The following is a 26,346-nucleotide window of genomic DNA, read 5'->3' as shown; positions in this document are numbered from 1 at the left end:
TGCAGCTTAATTTATGCCAAGGGACATAACTCTGTACCCATGATCCACATCTTGAAATTTGTTAACCCAGACAGTTTAACTTGGACTTGTCTGGGTGAACAGGGTTTCACTGTACATGTATTGCTTTATTATATGTTGCCTCTATATGAGAGGCTCACAAGACTATGTTTAACCTCAGAGTTGTCCGAGAGCCCGGTGTGACAGTGATGGATGCGACGGCGATGTGGTACCTGCAGATCCTGGCGTCCACAGTGTCTGCCACTGTTCCTCAGTCTCCACAGCTCAGACTGCTGGTCCTGCAACATACCAAGTAGGGATCTCTCACACTTTACTCCACAATTATTTCATTCCTGATATCTAGAATTGTTTGGGTAGAATATCTTAAAGAAACATGCAGATGTGTCTTAATTTTTCATGCTGCTTTTCCGTCTGCATGTCCCTTGAGTTTTCACTACGAATCTACTGTTTACTTTTCTTCACTGTGTCTACACGGATGAGTTAAGTGGTAAAGGTTATATTATTTAAGTGACAAGTTCTTGTAAAGATTGATTTCTCCTACCATGACCAGTCCTGTGTTAGCTTGTTCTGGACCCGTGAAGATCCAGGGTAGAATAGGTCTTCAGCAACCCATGCTTGCCATGAAAGGTGACTATGCTTGTCGTAAGAGGCGACTAACAGGATCAGGTGGTCAGGCTTGCTGACTTGGTTGATGCATGCCATCGATCTCAATTGCGTGGATCGATGCTTATGATGTCAATCACTGGATTGTCTGATCCAGACTCGATTATTTACAGACCGCCGTCATAGCTGGAATATTGCTGAGTGCGGCGTTAAACAACAAACAAACAAAACAAAAGCTTGTTCTGTTAAGCTGTTTGGTTCAGAGTGTAGGACTTTGGGGATTTCTGTTGCTTGTAGACAGTTCAATGTTATGATGAAAGCCAACCATGTTCATTGGACCATGAAAATAAACTGAAGTTATCTTAACCGTATGTTATCTTTTTCAAAGATCTTCTTCTATGCTGCTCCATGTACATGTGTCAGATAATAATGATAAGAAGAAGAAGAAGAATTAGATATGACCTTTTTTTTGCTTAGTTTTATACCTTAAATTAAGAAAGTGTAATTTATTTTGATGGTGAAATCTGTTTTGTTGTATCAGTGACAGACAATGATATGCATGGGTGTGCTTGTAGGAAGGCCCTGGAACACATGCCGCCGCTGTCCCTCAGCCTGGCCAGCACTGACCGTCCCCAGTTCCTCAGCAAGCATGTGATGCAGGAGATGGAGACATTCATCACGGAGCTGGCAAGGTGGGAGCCAACATCTTATATAGGGAAAGGGGGCACGAGTGGCCCAGTCCTCTAAGGCGCCACCATTTGCTGTGCAGAGTTGCGTCCCTTGGGCACGCCAGAAACCTATGATTGTGGGTTTGAATCCCAGTTCGCCCCGATTATGTTTGTAGCTTTGTCAGCACCATACCCGTGCTCGTGGGTTTCACCAAAGTGGTAAACGTCTGAGACCTGCATCACTTCAGGTTTTCCTCCCAGATTAAGCTGACACGCCGTGATATAACTGGAATACTGTTAAAAGTAGCATTAAACCCAACCCACTCACTTATATAGGGAAATGAATTGGATTACTTCATGGAAATCTGGGCCAGTTAGACCATGTCTGTAAATTGTGTTAATTTGCCATTCCATGATAAGATTGAATAATCATGTTGAACATTTTGACTGACATCATGTATATACACTAATATATGTGTGGGGAAAATGTGCTATTGAAATGAATATGTTTTCTCATTGTTATTTTTCCATGTTGTGTTTCAGTAAAGGAGATGAGATCATCCCCGAGGGATTACACCTACTGCTGGGGCTCAACTTGGCCAGGGGCAACGTGGCGGGCCTGCTGAAAACCCTCAAACACTTTTATAGTAAGTGTCAATGTCAGCCTCAATATTGGCTCTTCACTTTGGACTTACTTCCCACATTCAGCTGACACTATGAGAGGACTGAAATACTGCTCACAGCACACTCGCTCTTGTTGTTCATGATATAGATGATGATAACAGCAGCAGTAGAACTAACAGTTTTAGTCCACTAGCCCTATGATAACATATAGCAAACCCCGTAAAAATGGCAAGTTTCTACTAGTCCTTATGATACCTTGCAGCAGTAGAAACTAACAGTTTTAGTCCACTAGCCCTATGATAACATATAGCAAAACACTTAAGAATGGCAAATTTCTACTTGTCCTTATGACACCTTGCAGCAGTAAAAACTAACTTTTTTAATCCACTAGCCCTATAATAACATATAGCAAAACACTTAAGAATGGCAAATTTCTACTAGTCCTTATGATACCTTGCAGCAGTAGAACTAACAGTTTTAGTCCACTAGCCCTATGATAACATATAGCAATACACATAAGAATGGCAAATTTGGACTAGTCCTTATGATACCTTGACTATTGGGCAGGACTAGTGCCAATTTCTAACCCTGTAACAGCTATTGTTCTGTTTACCAGTGTATTATGTATCCGTGTTCTTTGCAGGAAATCCTGAGTTAACCCTGCCGTGTTCAGGTCTGCTGCTGAAGATGATAGATGCCAGGAACTCCTGCTGGGAGAGATTAGGTCAGTAGCATTATGTAGCTGTGGTAGTGGGCTGGCCTTGGGGATGCAGTGTGCTGTCATCCATCTCCATTGCTTGCTCATTCCTGTTGAGTTTATACAAGTTGTATTTATAGGTGATGAATTACTTGCATGCCATTGGAATACTGTAGTGGTCCTAGGGGCAGAATACGTCCCTACACTGTATCAGTGACTTGTTGTGTCGTCGTAACTCAGCCAGGTTGGATTTGCTCATTATATCAACCACTGGTTTATCGAGTCAAGATTTGATTATTTACAGGTCACTGTGATAAAGCTGAAACATTGATATCTCACTCATTCACTTTATGTTTGTGCAGTGATGAAACTAACAGTTTCAGTCCACTATTTCTTATAATGATAACATATAGCAAAATACTTACAAATTTCAAACTTCTACTTGTCCTTATGATACCTTAACTATTGGCAGTTTGACAAGGACTTTAAGACTAGTGCCAGTTTCTAACACTGAGGTGCCTTTGAAGATCTGGGTTAGAATGGATCTTCAGTAACCCATGCTTGTTTGTAGGAGGCAACTAATGGGATCGGGTGGTCAGACTCACTGACTTGGTTGATGCATGTCATCATATCCCTGATGCGTAGGTCAATGCTCATCATGTCAATCACTGGATTGTCTGTCATAGAATTGATTATTTACAAGCCGTGTCATATAACTTGAATATTGCCGATTGCCGCGTTAAACAACAAACAAACAAACAAAATGTAGCCTATAGATTCACAGTGGCAAACTCAATTCACTAACTTATGAAAGAACTGATGCATTCATCCATGGAGAACATGGTACTCAACTTGCACACACACACTCCATTTAGGAGAATCAACTCTTATGGTCTGGCAGCTTTTGTGGTTTGGTTAACATACTCCAGACTCTAGTGGTCCTTGTCAGACTACCTGTTACCATGGTGAACTCATGCTGGCTGTGTGTTTCAGAGAGCCCCCTGCAGTTCAGCGTTTGTGGATGTGACGGGGGTCAGAGTGATGAGACATCAAGTGCCGAGAATGTCACCCTGAAGCCATCGGGCAATGCGCCACAACGTAAGATTGGCTGTTTGGGTGAAACTTTGTAGCCCTGTGATTCCTCTCTGGTTAGGTCTACATTGTTTCTATTGTTTCTATTGTTTCCATCATCATCCCATCCCAGTTACAGCCATCTTTCCACGGGAACCTTACATTTTACCAGACCAATTGCTTCACTGGACTTAGCCTACAAGTTGGATAATATCAGAGTATGTGGAAGGGGAGCCACAAGCTGTCATGTTTTAATCTCATTTGGATGTTATACTCAAATGGTGCAACCCTGTGGGATTCACAGATAGAATAGGTCCCTGTCAACCTATGTTGGTCTCCATTTGGGATTCACGGATAGAATAGATCCCAGGCAACCTATGTTGGTCTCCCTGTGGGATTCAGGGATAGAATAGGTCCCTGTCAACCAATGTTGGTCTCCCAGTGGGAATCAAGGATAGAATAGATCCCAGGCAACCTATGTTGGTCTCCATTTGGGATTCACGGATAGAATAGATCCCAGGCAACCTATGTTGGTCTCCCTGTGGGATTCAGGGATAGAATAGGTCCCGAGCAACCTATGTTGGTCTCCCTGTGGGATTCAGGGATAGAATAGATCCCAGGCAACCTATGCTGGTCTCCTTGTGTGATTCAGGGATAGAATAGGTCCCCAGCAACCAATATTGCTCTCGCAGTGGGAAGCAAGGATAGAATAGGTCCCCAGCAACCTATACTGGTCTCCCAGTGGGAATCAAGGATAGAATAGGTCCCCAGCAACCAATATTGGTCTCCCATTGGGAATCAAGGATAGAATATGTCCCCAGCAACCTATACTGGGCCCCCTTGTGGGATTCAGGGTTAGAATAGATTTCCGGCAACCTATGCTGGTCTCCTTGTGGGATTCAGGGATAGAATAGGTCCCCATCAACCAATGTTGGTCTCCCTATGGGAATCAAGGATAGAATAGATCCCCGGCAACCTATGTTGGTCTCCTTGTGGGATTCAGGGATAGAATAGGTCCCAAGCAACCTATGCTGGCCTCCCTGTGGGGATCAAGGATAGAATAGATCTCCAGGAACCTATGCTGGCCTCCCTGTGGGGATCAAGGATAGAATAGATCTCCAGGAACCTATGCTGGCCTCCCTGTGGGGATCAAGGATAGAATAGATCCCCGGCAACCTATGCTGGTCTCCTTGTGGGATTCAACCAATGTTGGTCTCCCTATGGGAATCAAGGATAGAATAGATCCCCGGCAACCTATGTTGGTCTCCTTGTGGGATTCAGGGATAGAATAGGTCCCCAGCAACCTATGCTGGCCTCCCTGTGGGGATCAAGGATAGAATAGATCTCCAGGAACCTATGTTGGTCTCCCTGTGGGATTCAGGGATAGAATAGGTCCCTGTCAACCAATGTTGGTCTCCCAGTGGGAATCAAGGATAGAATAGATCCCCGGCAAACTATGTTGGTCTCCCTGTGGGATTCAGGGATAGAATAGGTCCCGAGCAACCTATGTTGGTCTCCCTGTGGGATTCAGGGATAGAATAGGTCCCGAGCAACCTATGTTGGTCTCCCTGTGGGATTCAGGGATAGAATAGGTCCCAAGCAACCTATGTTGGTCTCCCTGTGGGAATCAAGGATAGAATAGATCCCCGGCAACCTATGTTGGTCTCCCTGTGGGATTCAGGGATAGAATAGGTCCCGAGCAACCTATGTTGGTCTCCCTGTGGGATTCAGGGATAGAATAGGTCCCGAGCAACCTATGTTGGTCTCCCTGTGGGATTCAGGGATAGAATAGGTCCCAAGCAACCTATGCTGGTCTCCTTGTGTGATTCAGGGATAGAATAGGTCCCCATCAACCAATGTTGGTCTCCCTATGGGAATCAAGGATAGAATAGATCCCCGGCAACTTATGTTGGTCTCCTTGTGGGATTCAGGGATAGAATAGGTCCCAAGCAACCTATGCTGGCCTCCCTGTGGGGATCAAGGATAGAATAGATCTCCAGGAACCTATGCTGGCCTCCCTGTGGGGATCAAGGATAGAATAGATCTCCAGGAACCTATGCTGGCCTCCCTGTGGGGATCAAGGATAGAATAGATCCCCGGCAACCTATGCTGGTCTCCTTGTGGGATTCAGGGATAGAATAGGTCCCTGTCAACCAATGTTGGTCTCCCAGTGGGAATCAAGGATAGAATAGATCCCCGGCAACCTATGTTGGTCTCCCTGTGGGATTCAGGGATAGAATAGGTCCCGAGCAACCTATGTTGGTCTCCCTGTGGGATTCAGGGATAGAATAGGTCCCCAGCAACCTATGTTGGTCTCCCTGTGGGATTCAGGGATAGAATAGGTCCCGAGCAACCTATGTTGGTCTCCCTGTGGGATTCAGGGATAGAATAGGTCCCAAGCAACCTATGTTGGTCTCCCTGTGGGAATCAAGGATAGAATAGATCCCCGGCAACCTATGTTGGTCTCCCTGTGGGATTCAGGGATAGAATAGGTCCCGAGCAACCTATCTTGGTCTCCCTGTGGGATTCAGGGATAGAATAGGTCCCAAGCAACCTATGTTGGTCTCCCTGTGGGGATCAAGGATAGAATAGATCTCCAGGAACCTATGCTGGCCTCCCTGTGGGGATCAAGGATAGAATAGATCTCCAGGAACCTATGCTGGCCTCCCTGTGGGGATCAAGGATAGAATAGATCCCCGGCAACCTATGCTGGTCTCCTTGTGGGATTCAACCAATGTTGGTCTCCCTATGGGAATCAAGGATAGAATAGATCCCCGGCAACCTATGTTGGTCTCCTTGTGGGATTCAGGGATAGAATAGATCCCCAGCAACCTATGCTGGCCTCCCTGTGGGGATCAAGGATAGAATAGATCTCCAGGAACCTATGTTGGTCTCCCTGTGGGATTCAGGGATAGAATAGGTCCCTGTCAACCAATGTTGGTCTCCCAGTGGGAATCAAGGATAGAATAGATCCCCGGCAACCTATGTTGGTCTCCCTGTGGGATTCAGGGATAGAATAGGTCCCGAGCAACCTATGTTGGTCTCCCTGTGGGATTCAGGGATAGAATAGGTCCCCATCAACCAATGTTGGTCTCCCTATGGGAATCAAGGATAGAATAGATCCCCGGCAACTTATGTTGGTCTCCTTGTGGGATTCAGGGATAGAATAGGTCCCAAGCAACCTATGCTGGCCTCCCTGTGGGGATCAAGGATAGAATAGATCTCCAGGAACCTATGCTGGCCTCCCTGTGGGGATCAAGGATAGAATAGATCTCCAGGAACCTATGCTGGCCTCCCTGTGGGGATCAAGGATAGAATAGATCCCCGGCAACCTATGCTGGTCTCCTTGTGGGATTCAACCAATGTTGGTCTCCCTATGGGAATCAAGGATAGAATAGATCCCCGGCAACCTATGTTGGTCTCCTTGTGGGATTCAGGGATAGAATAGGTCCCCAGCAACCTATGCTGGCCTCCCTGTGGGGATCAAGGATAGAATAGATCTCCAGGAACCTATGTTGGTCTCCCTGTGGGATTCAGGAATAGAATAGGTCCCTGTCAACCAATGTTGGTCTCCCAGTGGGAATCAAGGATACAATAGATCCCCGGCAACCTATGTTGGTCTCCCTGTGGGATTCAGGGATAGAATAGGTCCCGAGCAACCTATGTTGGTCTCCCTGTGGGATTCAGGGATAGAATAGGTCCCAAGCAACCTATGTTGGTCTCCCTGTGGGAATCAAGGATAGAATAGATCCCCGGCAACCTATGTTGGTCTCCCTGTGGGATTCAGGGATAGAATAGGTCCCGAGCAACCTATGTTGGTCTCCCTGTGGGATTCAGGGATAGAATAGGTCCCAAGCAACCTATGTTGGTCTCCCTGTGGGGATCAAGGATAGAATAGATCTCCAGGAACCTATGCTGGCCTCCCTGTGGGGATCAAGGATAGAATAGATCTCCAGGAACCTATGCTGGCCTCCCTGTGGGGATCAAGGATAGAATAGATCCCCGGCAACCTATGCTGGTCTCCTTGTGGGATTCAACCAATGTTGGTCTCCCTATGGGAATCAAGGATAGAATAGATCCCCGGCAACCTATGTTGGTCTCCTTGTGGGATTCAGGGATAGAATAGGTCCCCAGCAACCTATGCTGGCCTCCCTGTGGGGATCAAGGATAGAATAGATCTCCAGGAACCTATGTTGGTCTCCCTGTGGGATTCAGGGATAGAATAGGTCCCTGTCAACCAATGTTGGTCTCCCAGTGGGAATCAAGGATAGAATAGATCCCCGGCAACCTATGTTGGTCTCCCTTTGCGATTCAGGGATAGAATAGGTCCCGAGCAACCTATGTTGGTCTCCCTGTGGGATTCAGGGATAGAATAGGTCCCGAGCAACCTATGTTGGTCTCCCTGTGGGATTCAGGGATAGAATAGGTCCCGAGCAACCTATGTTGGTCTCCCTGTGGGAAGCAAGGATAGAATAGATCCCCGGCAACCTATGTTGGTCTCCCTGTGGGATTCAGGGATAGAATAGGTCCCAAGCAACCTATGTTGGTCTCCCTGTGGGATTCAGGGATAGAATAGGTCCCGAGCAACCTATGTTGGTCTCCCTGTGGGATTCAGGGATAGAATAGGTCCCAAGCAACCTATACTGGTCTCCCAGTGGGAATCAAGGATAGAATAGGTCCCCAGCAACCAATATTGGTCTCCCATTGGGAATCAAGGATAGAATATGTCCCCAGCAACCTATACTGGGCCCCCTTGTGGGATTCAGGGTTAGAATAGATTTCCGGCATCCTATGCTGGTCTCCTTGTGGGATTCAGGGATAGAATAGGTCCCCATCAACCAATGTTGGTCTCCCTATGGGAATCAAGGATAGAATAGATCCCTGGCAACTTATGTTGGTCTCCTTGTGGGATTCAGGGATAGAATAGGTCCCAAGCAACCTATGCTGGCCTCCCTGTGGGGATCAAGGATAGAATAGATCTCCAGGAACCTATGCTGGCCTCCCTGTGGGGATCAAGGATAGAATAGATCTCCAGGAACCTATGCTGGCCTCCCTGTGGGGATCAAGGATAGAATAGATCCCCGGCAACCTATGCTGGTCTCCTTGTGGGATTCAACCAATGTTGGTCTCCCTATGGGAATCAAGGATAGAATAGATCCCCGGCAACCTATGTTGGTCTCCTTGTGGGATTCAGGGATAGAATAGGTCCCCAGCAACCTATGCTGGCCTCCCTGTGGGGATCAAGGATAGAATAGATCTCCAGGAACCTATGTTGGTCTCCCTGTGGGATTCAGGGATAGAATAGGTCCCTGTCAACCAATGTTGGTCTCCCAGTGGGAATCAAGGATAGAATAGATCCCCGGCAACCTATGTTGGTCTCCCTTTGCGATTCAGGGATAGAATAGGTCCCGAGCAACCTATGTTGGTCTCCCTGTGGGATTCAGGGATAGAATAGGTCCCGAGCAACCTATGTTGGTCTCCCTGTGGGATTCAGGGATAGAATAGGTCCCGAGCAACCTATGTTGGTCTCCCTGTGGGAATCAAGGATAGAATAGATCCCCGGCAACCTATGTTGGTCTCCCTGTGGGATTCAGGGATAGAATAGGTCCCAAGCAACCTATGTTGGTCTCCCTGTGGGATTCAGGGATAGAATAGGTCCCGAGCAACCTATGTTGGTCTCCCTGTGGGATTCAGGGATAGAATAGGTCCCAAGCAACCTATACTGGTCTCCCAGTGGGAATCAAGGATAGAATAGGTCCCCAGCAACCAATATTGGTCTCCCATTGGGAATCAAGGATAGAATATGTCCCCAGCAACCTATACTGGGCCCCCTTGTGGGATTCAGGGTTAGAATAGATTTCCGGCATCCTATGCTGGTCTCCTTGTGGGATTCAGGGATAGAATAGGTCCCCATCAACCAATGTTGGTCTCCCTATGGGAATCAAGGATAGAATAGATCCCTGGCAACTTATGTTGGTCTCCTTGTGGGATTCAGGGATAGAATAGGTCCCAAGCAACCTATGCTGGCCTCCCTGTGGGGATCAAGGATAGAATAGATCTCCAGGAACCTATGCTGGCCTCCCTGTGGGGATCAAGGATAGAATAGATCTCCAGGAACCTATGCTGGCCTCCCTGTGGGGATCAAGGATAGAATAGATCCCCGGCAACCTATGCTGGTCTCCTTGTGGGATTCAACCAATGTTGGTCTCCCTATGGGAATCAAGGATAGAATAGATCCCCGGCAACCTATGTTGGTCTCCTTGTGGGATTCAGGGATAGAATAGGTCCCCAGCAACCTATGCTGGCCTCCCTGTGGGGATCAAGGATAGAATAGATCTCCAGGAACCTATGTTGGTCTCCCTGTGGGATTCAGGGATAGAATAGGTCCCTGTCAACCAATGTTGGTCTCCCTATGGGAATCAAGGATAGAATAGATCCCCGGCAACCTATGTTGGTCTCCCTGTGGGATTCAGGGATAGAATAGGTCCCGAGCAACCTATGTTGGTCTCCCTGTGGGATTCAGGGATAGAATAGGTCCCGAGCAACCTATGTTGGTCTCCCTGTGGGATTCAGGGATAGAATAGGTCCCAAGCAACCTATGTTGGTCTCCCTGTGGGAATCAAGGATAGAATAGATCCCCGGCAACCTATGTTGGTCTCCCTGTGGGATTCAGGGATAGAATAGGTCCCGAGCAACCTATGTTGGTCTCCCTGTGGGATTCAGGGATAGAATAGGTCCCGAGCAACCTATGTTGGTCTCCCTGTGGGATTCAGGGATAGAATAGGTCCCAAGCAACCTATGTTGGTCTCCCTGTGGGAATCAAGGATAGAATAGATCCCCGGCAACCTATATTGGTCTCCTTGTGGGATTCAAGGATAGAATAGATCCCCGGCAACCTATGCTGGCCTCCCTGTGGGGATCAAGGATAGAATAGATCTCCAGGAACCTATGCTTTTTGCTACAGGCAACTAAATGGATCAGGTGGTCAGACCCGATGACTTGGCGTATTATTATACCTTGATGAAATGGGCTGTTGCTCATAATATCAATCACTTAATTGTCTGATTCAATTTTTTTTTAATGGGCTGCCATCATGTAGCAGGAATACTGCTGAGTGATTCAATAACAAACAAACAAACAAATAAATCAAATGAGTGATGTGTAGTACATGATATTTTATTAAGAGTATTATAGAAAATCTCATTCATAGAGCTACATAAGGTTGTTATAGTGTTTGTAATTGTGACATAGTAAATGTGGATGGTTCCACATATTAACTGAGTTTAATAGTTTAATCTCATGCTTTGAATTGCTATTTAGTTTTGTCATTGCTTACTGTGGTGTGTTCTTTCTACAGCCTACCTGTCCGAAGAAGGCAAGACAAAGGTGAACATGTTCTTTAAGGCCCAAGAGAACATTCAGCTCACCAAGCTCAGAATAAAGGTAACAACATGACTCTGGCTGGATAATCTGTGCTCATAGCTGTGTGATTTCTGTGAGAAATGTTCAGTGAAACTTACTGATGGGAATGACTGCAAACATGATAAGGACTGTTGATCCTGACATTTGTGAACCTGGCAGAATCACTGGAATGATACTGTCAGGATTAGTGGCTTGCCTGTATAGTCTTATTGAAGTTATTTATGGCATTGGACAGTATCATGGCTATATACATTGGTCGTTATAAAGCATATTGGGCTAGAGTCAGCTGCATTGTATGTAATGCAAAGTTTTATTTCTGTATTATTACCAGGTTTGAAAAACCAAACCTTTTCACTGAGGTGACATTGGCAATGTTTAGACATGGTTTGTGTATTTTTCATCAGATAACCCCTGGCGGTCGTGGACCACGGAGAGGACTGGTGTTTGTGTTCAGAGAGAGGTAGGTTGTACACTGTAGGGGCAAGTTGTATATTGTAGAGGAAAGTTGAACATTGTAGGGGTAAATTGTACATTATATGGGTAGGTTGTCTATTGTAGGGGTAAGTTGTACACTGTAGGGGTAAGTTGTACATTGTAGGGGTAAGTAGTACATTGTAGGGGTAAGTTGTACATTGTAGGGGTAAGCTGTACATTGTAGGGGTAAGTTGTACATTGTAGGGGTAAGTTGTACATTGTAGGGTAAAGTTGTACAAGGTAGGGGTAAGCTGAAAACTAGGGGCAAGTTGTACATTGAAGGGGTAAGTTGTACACTAGGGGCAAGTTGTACATTGTAGGGGTAAGTTGTACACTAGGGGCAAATTGTATATTGTAGGGAAAAGTTGTACACTAGGGGTAAGTTGTACATTGTAGGGGTAAGTTGTACTTTGTATGTGTAAGTTGTACACTGTAGGGGTAAGTTGTACATTGTGGGGGAAAGTTGTACTTTGTATGTGTAAGTTGTACAAGGTAGGGGTAAGTTGTACACTAGGGGCAAGTTGTACATTGTAGGGGTAAGTTGTGCACTAGGGGCAATTTGTACATTGTAGGGGAAAGTTGTACATTGTAGGGGAAAGTTGTACATTGTAGGGGAAAGTTGTACTTTGTATGTGTAAGTTGTACACTGTAGGTCTAAGTTGTACACTGTAGGGGTAAGTTGAACACTAGGGGCAAGTTGTACATTGTAGGGGTAAGTTGTACATTGTAGGGGTAGGTTGTACATTGTAGGGGTAAGTTGTACGTTGTAGGGGTAAGTTGTACATTATATGGGTAGGTTGTCTATTGTAGGGGTAAGTTGTCTATTGTAGGGGTAAGTTGTACATTGTAGGGGTAAGTTGTACATTGTGGGGGTAAGTTGTACATTGTAGGGGTAAGTTGTACATTGTGGGGCTAAGTTGTACATTGTTGGGGTAGGTTGTACATTGTAGGGGTAAGTTGTACATTGTGGGGCTAAGTTGTACATTGTAGGGGTAGGTTGTACATTGTAGGGGTAAGTTGTACACTGTAGGGGTAGGCTGTGATTGTAGGGGTAAGTTGTACATTGTAGGGGTAGGTTGTACATTGTAGGGGTAAGTTGTACATTGTAGGGGTAAGTTGTATGTTGTAGGGGTAGGTTGTACATTGGAGGGCTAAGTTGTACATTGTAGGGGTAAGTTGTACATTGTAGGGGTAAGTTGTACATTGTAGGGGTAAGTTGTACATTGTTGGGGTAAGTTGTACATTGTAGGGGTAAGTTGTACATTGTAGGGGTAGGTTGTACATTGTAGGGCTAAGTTGTACATTGTAGGGGTAAGTTGTACATTGTAGGGGTAAGTTGTACATTGTAGGGGTAAGCAGAACAGTAATAAGTAAGGGTAAGATATATGGATGAACAACTTCTTTATTACAATTATGCGTGATGTTTCGATGTAGGTTCTAACACCGTTATCAAGCAAGTGATGTACAGAGTATGGTTGACAAGTATATATACAGGTAGGAGGCAGTGTTTCTACAGTAGAGTAGATTGGGATGTATATACACTGGAGTAGCCTGTTATGATCACAAAAGGGTAGTTAACATATTGACCGGTGAAGCCAGTAATATAAACAAAAGAGTGTTAGAACCTACACCGAAATGTCGCTCCTAATTGTAATAAAGAAGTTGTTCATCCATATGTCTTAACTTACTTAGTAGTCTAACGTCTAAATGCCGGGTGGTCGGGTAGCCTAGTGCTTAAAGCGTTCCCTCGTCACACCGAAGACCCGGGTTCAATTCCCGACATGGGTACAATGTGTGAACCCCATTTCTGGTGTCTCCCGCCGTGATATTGCTGGAATATTACTAAAAGCGGTATAAAACCATACTCACTCACTCTAAATGCCTCTCAAAGAAGTTACTGAACAGTAATGGTGTACCTCAGTAATCCACAATCAAATGAAACTAAAAGCCTTTCTACAGATAACAGTAATGTGACAGATGTTGCTCATGTTGTAAGTCCCTGCTGTGAACATGCGTGTGTTTGTGTGTCTTCCAGCAAGGAGTTTAAGCTGGAGGAACAGATTGAGAGGTTCAACTTGTATGATACATGGCATGAACTCGAGTACAACTTTAGTGTACAAGTCAGGTAAGTCAGTTGAATGTTGCTCCAGTCATTATAACTCTAGTCACAAAGGCCTGGGGTTGTGAGTAAGATGTAGGTCCCCAGCAACCTCTGCTTGTCGTGAGAGGCAAGTGGTCAGACTCAGTTGATAGTATGCCATCAGATCCCAATTGCATGGAGCACTTCACTGGATTGCCTGGTCCAGACACAATTGTTAACAGTCCATCATGGTATAGCTGGAATACACAGTTAAACAACAAACAAACACAAAGTCATGGATGGGTATTTACTATTGACGTCACTAACATGCTAGACAGCATTTACCAGATCCAAGAGTACCTGCTGATGTCAGTGTGTGTGGGAGTGACACTACTACTGGTATGTGACTAGCATCACCATCTGTGCATGCAGTGTGCTGATGTCAGTGTGTGGGGGGGTGTCACCACTACCGGTATGTGACTAGCACCACCATCTGTGCATGCAGTGTGCTGATGTCAGTGTGTGGGGGAGTGTCACCACTACCGGTATGTGACTAGCACCACCATCTGTGCATGCAGTGTGCTGATGTCAGTGTGTGGGGGAGTGTCACCACTACCGGTATATGACTAGCATCACCATCTGTGCATGCAGTGTGCTGATGTCAGTGTGTGGGGGAGTGTCACCACTACCGGTATGTGACTAGCATCACCATCTGTGCATGCAGTGTGCTGATGTCAGTGTGTGGGGGAGTGTCACCACTACTGGTGTGTGATTAGCATCACCATCTGTGCATGCAGTGTGCTGATGTCAGTGTGTGGGGGAGTGACACTACTTCCGGTATGTAACTAGCATCACCATCTGTGCATGCAGTGTGCTGATGTCAGCGTGTGGGGGAGTGTCACCACTACCGATATGTGACTAGCATCACCATCTGTGCATGCAGTGTGCTGATGTCAGTGTGTGGGGGAGTGTCACCACTACCGGTAGGTGACTAGCATCAACATCTGTGCATGCAGTGTGCTGATGTCAGTGTGTGGGGGAGTGTCACCACTACCGGTATGTGACTACCATCACCATCTGTGCATGCAGTGTGCTGATGTCAGTGTGTGGGGGAGTGTCACCACTACCGGTATGTGACTAGCATCCCCATCTGTGCATGCAGTGTGCTGATGTCAGTGTGTGGGGGAGTGTCACCACTACCGGTATGTGACTAGCATCACCATCTGTGCATGCAGTGTGCTGATGTCAGTGTGTGGGGGAGTGTCACCACTACCGGTATGTGACTATCACCACCATCTGTGCATGCAGTGTGCTGATGTCAGTGTGTGGGGGAGTGTCACCACTACCGGTATGTGACTATCACCACCATCTGTGCATGCAGTGTGCTGATGTCAGTGTGTGGGGGAGTGTCACCACTACCGGGATGTGACTATCATCACCATCTGTGCATGCAGTGTGCTGATGTCAGTGTGTGGGGGAGCGTCACCACTACTGGTATGTGACTAGCATCACCATCTGTGCATGCAGTGTGCTGATGTCAGTGTGTGGGGGAGTGTCACCACTACCGGTATGTGACTAGCATCCCCATCTGTGCATGCAGTGTGCTGATGACAGTGTGCTGATGTCAGTGTGTGGGGGAGTGTCACCACTACCGGTATGTGACTAGCATTACCATCTGTGCATGCAGTGTGCTGATGTCAGTGTGTGGGGGAGTGTCACCACTACCAGTATGTGACTAGCATCCCCATCTGTGCATGCAGTGTGCTGATGTCAGTGTGTGTGGGAGTGTCACCACTACCGGTATGTGACTAGCATTACCATCTGTGCATGCAGTGTGCTGATGTCAGTGTGTGGGGGAGTGTCACCACTACCGGTATGTGACTAGCATCCCCATCTGTGCATGCAGTGTGCTGATGTCAGTGTGTGGGGGAGTGTCACCACTACCGGTATGTGACTAGCATTACCATCTGTGCATGCAGTGCTGATGTCAGTGTGTGGGGGAGTGACACTACTACCGGTATGTGACTAGCATCACCATCTGTGCAAGCAGTCTTCTGGATGTTGTTACTTGCCATCATGTCAATCCTGTGGACTGTTTCAGAAATGTTGGTATTGGAGGAAAGCCTGACAACCCTGTATCCTTCTTCATGTTTGATGATGACTGGTATGTTGTTGTTTTTAAATTTCTGTGATATTTATTAATATTAAAGATTTTTAGGTTTTTCAAAAGCATATCATTGACAAAAACATTAAGTTAACAGAAATGTGTTGGTGCGGTAAATGAATCATGGAAAACTCAATATCATTTTGTCTTTGAATGTTTATGGGTGTTAGAAGAAAGAAGACTTTGTCACAAGCGTAATTTCAACCATGTTCAGTGATACACTCTGTGATAGATGTATACTGGTTGTTTCAGTGATGAAATGGACGTCCCTGTCAGCTGGTACCCTACAGGCCAGGTATGTCTACATTTTCCTTCCTCAAATCAAAGATACACGTATCATTGTCTTACCTGGTGTTAAAAAACTCGTTTCGATTGGTTACTGAATGGACAGTTTGTTCCTGCGATTTCAGCCCTACAGATGAAGACATTTCAGATAAACAGGCGAAAGTATGCCAGTTAGATAAATTTTGTCAACTGGTCTCTTGGTGTAAATGATGTGATATGGTCTTGGGGTACATAGGCTCTAAAGACATGTCGACAGCTAATACTATGGCTTGCATATAAGAAAATATCTTAGGATGTATATGTTATTAAATTACATTACAACATGTTATGAGCGTTGCCATCTTGAGACTGGCGTCCAGCTGTTCATTGTGATCTGCTTCCCAGTACGTCTTGATCAAGTTCCTGGAGCCCCGACAGGAGAGTGCAGGCAAAATAGGCGTCATCTCTATCAAGTTTTATGGATTTGTCAGGAAGTCTCCATTCACAGAGGAAGAAGTTGAGGTATGTGGAATGTTTTACATGCAACTTCGCAATTCATGCTAGTCTGCCAGTCTGAGACTACTTAGTTGTGCTGAGGAGGTGTAAATATCCAGTGATAAATGTCCTCATTCACGAGTAGCACTTGACATCTTCCCGAGGCAAGGACATTAACTGACTATAAGAGTCCAGTTTCCACCCTCTTTTCCAGGCTCTTTCATAGCGCCACCAGTGGCTATTATGAGTTATGTCCATTATATGACCATCCTATTGACCAATCAGATTCGTTCCCTCATTCCACTTGCATTTGCTTCAAACAAAATAGCGGCACCCAGTCAAGACGATCTCATTGATAATCAAGATCAATATGGTAATAAAATGGGTCTTACCCTGCGAAGTTCATCACTTCACTTGAGCACCTTGATAAAAAGCATGGAAAGATTTGCAAAATAACTGTCCACACCCAACTGATGGTACACATGCTTTGCAAATCCTGCAATCGACCGAAATCTGCACATTGAAATCCATGTTCTTTACAAACCAGATGTCAAGCTGATTACGCAATTTTGTTCTGATAATGCATAGACTCATTGACCAATCGGAATCAAGTAATTCCAAATTCATGGTAGAATTGTAAATGAATTCTTTAGCGGGTATAATTAATATATCCTTATCTTTGATACAAACTTTCTTCTCCATGTGAGTGAGTGAATCCTCCGTATGGGGTCTTACCTGTGATAGCATCATTCAGGCATGAATATGTTCAGATGAAATATGTTTACCAAGGAGGTTTATGATGAATGTCTGCCATCTGCTGCTGTCTGTTTAGATTGTCCATCCACCCAACCCTGAGAAGCGCCCCGAGACCCAGAGTCCCGAGATCTCCAAGTGGGTCCTCACGTTCCTCGTGGACCTCGCCCAGGATCAGGTACCATGTGGATGTTCATTTGAACAAATACGTTCCTTGTGCCAGAATTAGTCCCCAGTAGCTTATGTTTGCCATAATGGCCAGCAGTACTCCCTTCAAGGGGCGGGGGATATAGAAATGGGTTCCGTCCGTGTGTGCGTGCGTGTGTGCGTGTGTGCATGTGTGCGTCCCGAAGCTCAGAAACCGTTAAATATTTCTCTAAGAAAATTTGCATGTCTATCAGACTCATGCTGAACTGGTGCCTTTTGCTATTTAGGAATTTGATAAATTTTTATTTTTTACGTTTCCATGGCAACAAGTTGGACTTAGGTTCTATAAGGGTGCTGTTCGTTTCCAGGGTGTAACTCAAAAACTGTTAAATAATTTCTTATGAAACTTTGCATGTTTACCAGACACATACTGAACTGGTGCCTTTTGCTATTTAGGAGTTTTATAAATTTTTATTTTTTACGTTTCCATGGCAACAAGTTGGACTTAGGTTCTATAAGGGTGCTGTTCGTTTCCGGAGCGTAACTCAAAAACCATTAAATACTTTCTTACAAAACTTTGCATGTTTACCAGACACATACTGAACTGGTGCCTTTTGCTATTTAGGAGTTTTGTAAATTTTTATTTTTCACGTTTCCATGGCAACAAGTTGGACTTAGGTTCTATAAGGGTGCTGTTAGTTTCCGGAGTGTAACTCAAAAACCGTTAAATAATTTCTTACGAAACTTTGCATGTTTACCAGACACATACTGAACTGGTGCCTTTTGCTATTTAGGAATTTTATAAATGTTTATTTTAGAATTTCCATTGCAGCTATTTTGACATGGCCTAAGAGAAATGTTGGGTCAGTTACCTGGTTTGGGACCATAACGTATTAAAACGGCGGGGGATATAGATGACTTCGTCGACTTTACGCTTGTTTATTTTAAGATATTGAAAGTGACAGTAAATGAGGTATTTTTTTCACATTTGACTTATTTCTGGTCAGCGGTATGACAAAAATACTGCTTTTCATTTTTCTTTTTTTTCTCATTTAAATTTTTTGGGAGGCGGTGGATTAGTAAACAAAGTTTTAAAAAAGTCTGGCATTAGCCACTGATGTACAGACTCACGACCTGTTGACAATAAGTTTGTAGAATGCCATCATCCAGCTGTAAAATAGCTTGTTTTTCATTTGACCTGGACCGACTTGGACATTAATTACTAGAATATATTGTAATTGTTACTTATGCATGATGTTAGAAACATAGCCAAATTTTTCTTGTTAAAAAAGAAAATATTGTTCCAAATGTGTTGTTCATGGAGTGTTTATGCTTATTCATGACTGTTGTTGATTCAGGTTCGGAAGAGGGGGAGATCTGCAAAACCCGAGTGTCTGGATTTCTATGATGTTCAGCTACAGAATCTCTGGAATCTCTACAAGAACTTCATATCAAGGTGAGTGAAAGGATATTCTGCCATGTGACTGACCTAATCTACATAAATAGTACAGGATAAAAATAAATATTGGAAACCAGTGTTGACAGATCATTATTTTGTGAGGCTGTTTTACATGTTGTTTAAAAAGGTCACTGATTCATGAGTGTATTGCCCCCGTGAAGATGTGAGATAGAATTAGTCTTCTGCAATCCGTTCTTGTTTTAAGATGCGACGAACAGGATTTGGGTGGAAGTTGCTGATTTGGTTGATGCCTGTCATCGTATCCCGATTACTTAGATCGATGCTCATAATGTCAATCACTGGATTGCCTTGTCCAGACTAGATTATTTATAGACTGATGTCATATAGCTGGAATATTGCAGAGTACGGCGTTAAACAACAAACAAACAAACATAAGTGTATTGACTGCCTCTTTGACATACACAAGAGTAAGATATTTTACAATGTTTGACTTGTCAACTTTATCACTTAATCTACCTGTACCTCGTATTCCAGCAAGGATGAGAGATGGCGGGAGTGCAGCCTGTTGCTGCTGCAGCTGCTCCACAGTCTCACGCCCACGCTCTCACCACTCAAGGATGAGGATAAGGTGAACCAGCAGCATTGAATCTATGTGTGGCAGCATCTGATGAGATATACCGATTTTTGGGGGGGTATAGTGCGCACCCGAGTATAATGCCCACCCCCCTCTAGCGGATTCAGTATTTTGGAAAAAGAACCATTCGAATATTATGCACAGAAAAAATTACACCGTACCCCTTCAGCGTGTTCCAGTAAAAGAACGGGTGATGAGAACCTCGGTCAGTACAAATTTGAAATTTGAGATAAAAAATTGCCAGACATGTTCATTTACTGTTTAAATTGTATTTTTTGTTCTGCTAGGCATTGTTTTACATCCAGGGATTAAGATTACCTTGTGTATTTCCTTGTAAACTTAGCCGAAAACAGCTATCAACTGTACACTCGTTTTCTTGGAATCTACCGGTGATTCAGTCAAGACACAACCAATGATATAACTTTACAGGATTTTAATGCAAGGATCAACAAAAATTGTATCTGAAACTATTTTTTTATCATGAATAATATATTCCAATATCTTGTTATTTTAGTTGCGGCTTTTACTAAATATATTTAAAATAATTATAACCCTAAGCGAAGCAGCAGATTGCTATTGCCGGTTATTATTTTTAACATGGAACCAGTTTGACCAGTCACCGTCGAGACTTCCGCGCACGTGATCACGAGAACTACGTGTTGACATAGAATCGTCAAGCTATAACAAATATGACTTTTAACGAGTCAAAGTATGGCATTTATGACATATGAATCCATTCTCTGTCAACTAAAGTTTGTTTCAAGGCATCAATAGTGGTAATCTGACTGTGGTTGCTGTTAATTACGGTGAGTTGTGTGATCTTTCGATTGCTTCACACATGATTTCTCCGAGATTAATTAAAGCAATGTTAAAAGGAATTTTTAATCAAATTTATTAAATAAGTTACAAACGTAAGTCCAGATATACATAGAACACTGTTTATGGCCAGACTGTGTAATTACATGATTAATTTGCGTACTTCAGTATGGATTTGTTGACATGGTATTTCCGGTTTTGCGTGCTCACGGTAATGTCTTTCTGTTGGGGGAAAAAACCATCAAAACTCATTATTGCGTGTATAATGCGCACCCATTTCTACACGACTGTGTTTTTTGGAAAAAAAGTGTGCACTGTACTCAAGAAAATACGGTATTCAAAATGAGAAAACATAAAATCTGTATGTGTCAAGTGGTACCATCGGATTGAGATATATTAAAAACGAGAAAACATTAAGTCTGTCTGTGTCACATCTGAGGAGAAATATTCAAAATGAGAAACTTCAATTTCAAAAGGTTTTTAAATGAATGTACAAATTAAAAATGATTAGTTCTCAAGGTAGAATAGTTCCCTAGTTCCTGTACAAGATGTTCGATCCCAGTAGTTACTGAAACTGATGGTCATGTTTGCAGCATCTACATCACCTCATGGGCGGCTACCATCTGCGAGACCCGTGACGATACGGGGTAGAATAGGTCTTCAGCAACTTATGCTTGCCGTAAAAGGCTATTATGCTTGTCAAACGAGGCGACTAACGGCATCGGGTGGTCAGACTCGCTGACTTGGTTGATGCATATCATTGTATCCCAATGGCCTGGATCGATCCTCATGATGTCAATCACTGGATTGTCTGGTCCAGACTCGATTATTTACAGACCGCCGTCATATATCTGAAATATTGCTGAGTGCGGCGTTAAACAACAACCAAACAAACAAACCATCTGTGAAGTTTGTCTTTGAAGCTGTGACCTTACATGTTACCTAGCTGTTACTTTCACTGGTCTAACTACTGCTGGCCAAAACACAGTTAGCAGGATCTGATTGTACAGCAGAGAACTCCTGTAACTCCATGTATGCCTACATGTTGTTTCAGCTAGATACAGGAGATGTATTTTAGTCACTTCTGTGTTGCAGGCCACTGCTGAAGAAATGTTCCAACACCTTTGCAAAATGATTGACACCCCAAACACTGACCCCAAGAGCAAGCCATACAGGCTGGCACAAGAGCTCATTGTTGATGGTATGTGCTCCACATCTTCTCGAATAACTGGACTTATGTTAATAAAAGTGGGTGTGTCTCTTTGGCCAGTAGGAATTAATTGTTAGATTGTTGCACTAAATTTGGTTCAGATTCAGTACATGTGTACCAACGTGACCAATTAAATGATCATGTTCTCTTGTTGTTTTAAAACAATCTCTGTTCTCTTTTTTGAGGCGGTCGGGTAGCCTAGTGGTTAAAGCATTCGCTCGTCACGCCAAAGACCCGGGTTCGATTCCCAACATGGGTACAATGTGTGAAGCCAATTTCTGGTGTCCCCCGCTGTGATATTGCTGGAATATTGCTAAAAGCGGCAAAAAACTATACTCACTCACTCACTCACTCTTTTATGAGATCAAACAAATGTTTTATACCAGTCTTACTCATATACGGTATGTATGGTAGTGCTATCTTATGTCAGGGATACAGGTGACACAGTGGTCAAAGCTATTCACATTTGCCGTCTGGTTGCCTCACTTTGACATGCCAGGATCTGCAGGTCTTGGTTTTGAATCCCAGATTCGCTTCATGATCCTTGGTCTATCAGGACTATGCTAAGCTTATAGTTTTCACCAATGTGGTAAGTTCTACATATGGAGCCTACCCATGAAGATCCGGGGTAGAATAGGTCTTCAGCAACCTATGCTTGTATGCTTGTAGTAAGAGGTGACTAACAGGATCAGGTGGTCAGACTTGCTGGCGTATGTCATCGTATCCAAAATGCATGGATCGATGCTCATGATGTCAATCACTGAATTGTCTGGTCCAGATTCGATTATTACAGACCCTTGTCATATAGCTGGAATATTGTTGAGTGCGTCATTAAACATCAAGGAAAGAAACAAACAAAACAAACCATATGTAGCCTACAGATTCACTGTGGCAAACTCAACTCACTAACTTATGATACAACTGATGCATACATCCATGGAGAACATGATCGAGTACAGATGCTACATATATACATCTTGTTGCAGGTGCATCCCTGTTCTTCCCTGACAAAGAAACAAAACGACAACGCCTCTTCAACATGATGAACAACGTAGATGTGAGTGTCATATATTTGTATCTATTTGTGTTTTGTTTCTCCACTCATTCAGGACATTCATGAGTACATGGTGGTCATTACCGTTGATTGTACACTCACATCCTCAGACTCCTCAGTAATGGCTGTCTGTATGTTTCAGAATCTGGCCACAGCACCCTCTGTGTCCCTCGTGTTCCAGTCTCTGTGTCAGTTCTTCAGCTCCGTGGACCCGAGAGGACTGCTGGACCTCCCGACAGCATCATCAGAGGTAACATCATGTCTTTGTGTCTTTGCGTCTCCGCGGTGTAGTGGATAGAGCATCTGGCTGGAGAGCGGAGAGTTGCTGGCCTTGTCATACACACAGACATTAAAAGATGGTACCGTATATTGCTGTGTATAAGGCGAGTTTTTGGTACCTAAAATGAGGGGGTTAGGAAGGGGGGTCGTCTTATACACGGAGTCAAAGATCTCACATTTTTTTCCAGTTGTTTCACTTTCTTATATGTTATTACTTCATAAATGAATTTTATTTTACTGGCACCAATTTGGTGTCGTACCGTGTAAACACAAAATGGCAACATGTGCTGGAGTTACACACGCGACCAATCATTGTAGAAAAAACAACACAAGATAAACATATTTTTATTGCACATATAAGGTTTGTGTGCGCACTTGTGATGTGATTCATTCCAGGTCGCTTTATACACGGAGTATAGGGTTTTGGGTTGATTTTGAAGGCGTGTACAGGGGGTCATCTTATACGTGGGGTCGCTTTAAACACAGCGATATACGGTACTTGCTGATACCCAGATACCCTGCCTGGTGCTCAGCTTTAATAGGATAGAAAAGGACTGGTTGGCTCGGAGTTAGTTTAAATGACATGACAGATAAACAATAGTCACATGAAACATTGCATGTTCTTTATCTTTTGAGTAGTATCTTGGTTGAAGAATATGATGAGTGAAAGGACAACTGTTAGGATCAAGATTGATGAGGTGTACTGATAATGGGTGATCGCCCCTTGTAGCATCAGGTTGTGGAGATATGGAACTTTTAATTCCTTTATACATAAATTGTAAGGGATTTCGTGGCCACTGATTGGCTAACCAAGCAAACGCTTTTGCGTCTTATGTTTCCAAAAACTAAACAGAATTTGATCAAGCCCACTAACGGACTACTGTTTCCTGATTGGATGATAACAGAATGGGTGGGGCTGGCTGTGCATCCAATGATGTCACTGTTTTGATATTGTCTACAGATTTTTGTGTGTTGGTGCTTATATTAGCAGTCTGTAAAGATGTTATTGTTGACGTACTGATTTATGAGAATTTACCCCTACACAGATTTACACGGTATGCATATTTTTTGTCGTTAATACACCTAAAGAAATATCGAAGTCAGTTCCAAGTTAAAGATGTGTGATGATGTTCATGTTGCAGAAGTTTGATGCCAGTCACGTGATAGAAGTGATGCAGACACTGATTGTAGTAGCAGGGCAGGAGTTCGAGGCTTCTCTCGACTCGGCGGAACAGAACGAGAAGCTGACGTACCTGATCCGCCTGACCGGCTCCCTGCAAACGTCCCTCCTGACCTGGTGCTGGCAGCAGATGATGGACGGGGACGACGCCATGAAGCTCACCGCCGTGCAGACCGCCCTCAAGTGTATGTAATCAGTCATTTCATATTATGGAATCTAGCTACCTGATTGTAAATATCCATTCCATTCGGCTGACCAGCCTCTACAGATATCATGATGTCATTTTTTATGTGACATGACTTGCTCGTCATATCACTATTGACCCATTCTCACTTTAAGGTTCCATGCTTAAAGTCTGATGGCAGTAACAAGACAGATCTAATTGTCACATACAAATATTTCACCTAAAGTATCTCTGTAAATTGTGAAACTCTCAATGATAAATATTACCCATAAGGTTAGAAATAACCATGTTCATAAACATCGTATGTGCACTAGTCCAAAAATCCACGCAATTGGGATACAATGACATGCACCAACCATGTCAGCAAGGCTGACCGACCGATCCCGTTAGTCGTCTCTTACGAGCAAAGTCACTTTTTACGGCAAGCATTGGTTGCTTAAGACCTATTCTACCCCAGATCTTCACGGGTCTCATTACTGTAACATGGAGCAATATGTATTCTGTTTCCAGACTCTATCCATGTTTCCGTCCTTCCCTCTCTCCTTCACAGGTCTCGAGACTGTAACATGGAGCAATATGTATTCTGTTTCCAGACTCTTTCCATGTTTCCGTCCTTCCCTCTCTCCTTCACAGGTCTCGAGACTGTAACATGGAGCAATATGTATTCTGTTTCCAGACTCTTTCCATGTTTCCGTCCTTCCCTCTCTCCTTCACAGGCCTCGAGACTGTAACATGGAGCAATATGTATTCTGTTTCCAGATTCTATCCATGTTTCCAACAAAGGTGTGGAAGCACTCAAGTTGTTCAAAAGACAACCTAAGGAAAAGATTGTGAGTATGAAACAAAAGTGCCAAGGTATTGTCAGCAGATGTAGTTTGTTATTGCTATGACACTGACATGTCAGACACACTTCTCTCATGGTGTCAGCTACTCTTGTTGTTTGATGTTGGTAAAATAACTGAGGTAAATGTGTGCTCTTTTTGTAAGGTGGAGAAATATTGTTCATGTTTTTTTTATCATGCATGTGTCAAATGATTCTGGAATGAATTGACTGTCTACTAAAATACACATCTGAATGTAAATATAGTTCTTTCAGAAATTACAATACTGTTGGGACCTAACTTGATATACATGTCTATATTAACCATGTGGTTTTAGATGCTAATCATCTTTGGAAACGTTTCTGAAAATTATCAAGGATATAGTGATAGTAGAAATTTTATTGAAGTTAAAATTTTAAAAGGAAATTGACCTCATGGTTAAAGCCAATGCAAATATTAAATCCTCTTGATGCTACTTTGAATAACCTGTGCATACAATGTTTATATGCCTACTGGAATGAAAAAAGGCAAAACAAAAAGCAACAAGTTGTTTCTTTGTGATGTAAATCTTGTGAAAGCATCAGCCATTGTGTTGGGACTTGAGGAGATTTGCAATACCTGTATCAGACTGTTTTCTCACTGACTGCTCTAACTGTTTGTATTTTTGTAGGAGCAACTAGTCAAAGCTCTCCAGCCAGCTTTTCTCTCATCTGTGATACGACAGTTGGTAAGTTGTCCAGTCTAAACATGCTACATTGGGGCAGTCGGGTAGCCTAGTGGTTAAAGTGTTCGCTCGTCACGCCGAAGACCTGGGCTCGATTCCCGACATGGGTACAATGTGTGAAGCCCATTTCTGGTGTCCCCCGCCATGATATTGCTGGAATATTGCTAAAAGCGGCGTAAAACCATACTCACTCACTCACTCACATGCTACAGGTATTACATGTAGGTGTGTACATGTTCTATCGATGTTACTGAACAAGCGTCACAATTCTTTGTTTTTCCTTAGAGCAATGTCTTCTGTAGAGCATTGTCTTCTGTAGAGCATTGTCTTCTGTAGAGCATTGTCTTCTATAGAGCATTGTCGTCTGTAGAGCATTGTCTTCTGTAGAGCATTGTCTTCTGTAGAGCATTGTCGTCTGTAGAGCATTGTCTTCTGTAGAGCATTGTCTTCTGTGGAGCATTGTCTTCTGTGGAGCATTGTCTTCTGTAGAGCATTGTCTTCTATAGAGCATTGTCGTCTGTAGAGCATTGTCTTCTGTAGAGCA

General features: G+C 43.8%; 1 protein-coding gene across 3 annotated transcripts in view; it reads left to right on the top strand.

Moving 5' to 3' along the window:
* LOC124120465 (zinc finger ZZ-type and EF-hand domain-containing protein 1-like) overlaps positions 1-26,346 on the top strand; it is a 112,373-nt gene that overhangs the window by 18,076 nt on the left and 67,951 nt on the right. For all 3 annotated transcript variants that reach the window (XM_048392376.1, XM_048392377.1, XM_046483290.2), the window contains exons 14-33: positions 179-310; positions 1,197-1,313; positions 1,833-1,936; positions 2,557-2,637; positions 3,604-3,708; positions 11,039-11,124; positions 11,508-11,563; positions 13,613-13,702; positions 15,759-15,821; positions 16,074-16,116; positions 16,491-16,607; positions 17,413-17,511; positions 18,839-18,936; positions 19,435-19,528; positions 21,446-21,551; positions 22,547-22,617; positions 22,757-22,864; positions 24,036-24,258; positions 25,017-25,087; positions 25,749-25,805. In XM_048392376.1, the coding sequence (XP_048248333.1) occupies positions 179-310; positions 1,197-1,313; positions 1,833-1,936; positions 2,557-2,637; positions 3,604-3,708; positions 11,039-11,124; positions 11,508-11,563; positions 13,613-13,702; positions 15,759-15,821; positions 16,074-16,116; positions 16,491-16,607; positions 17,413-17,511; positions 18,839-18,936; positions 19,435-19,528; positions 21,446-21,551; positions 22,547-22,617; positions 22,757-22,864; positions 24,036-24,258; positions 25,017-25,087; positions 25,749-25,805 (1,921 nt within the window). The remainder of the gene's footprint in view (positions 1-178; positions 311-1,196; positions 1,314-1,832; positions 1,937-2,556; positions 2,638-3,603; positions 3,709-11,038; positions 11,125-11,507; positions 11,564-13,612; positions 13,703-15,758; positions 15,822-16,073; positions 16,117-16,490; positions 16,608-17,412; positions 17,512-18,838; positions 18,937-19,434; positions 19,529-21,445; positions 21,552-22,546; positions 22,618-22,756; positions 22,865-24,035; positions 24,259-25,016; positions 25,088-25,748; positions 25,806-26,346) is intronic.

This window comes from Haliotis rufescens, unplaced genomic scaffold, assembly GCF_023055435.1.
Source record: "Haliotis rufescens isolate VD_foot unplaced genomic scaffold, xgHalRufe1.0.p SCAF_11, whole genome shotgun sequence".
NCBI lineage: Eukaryota > Metazoa > Mollusca > Gastropoda > Lepetellida > Haliotidae > Haliotis > Haliotis rufescens.
The sequence above is the reverse complement of the archived record's forward strand: the minus strand, read 5'-3'. Positions and strand labels throughout refer to the sequence as shown.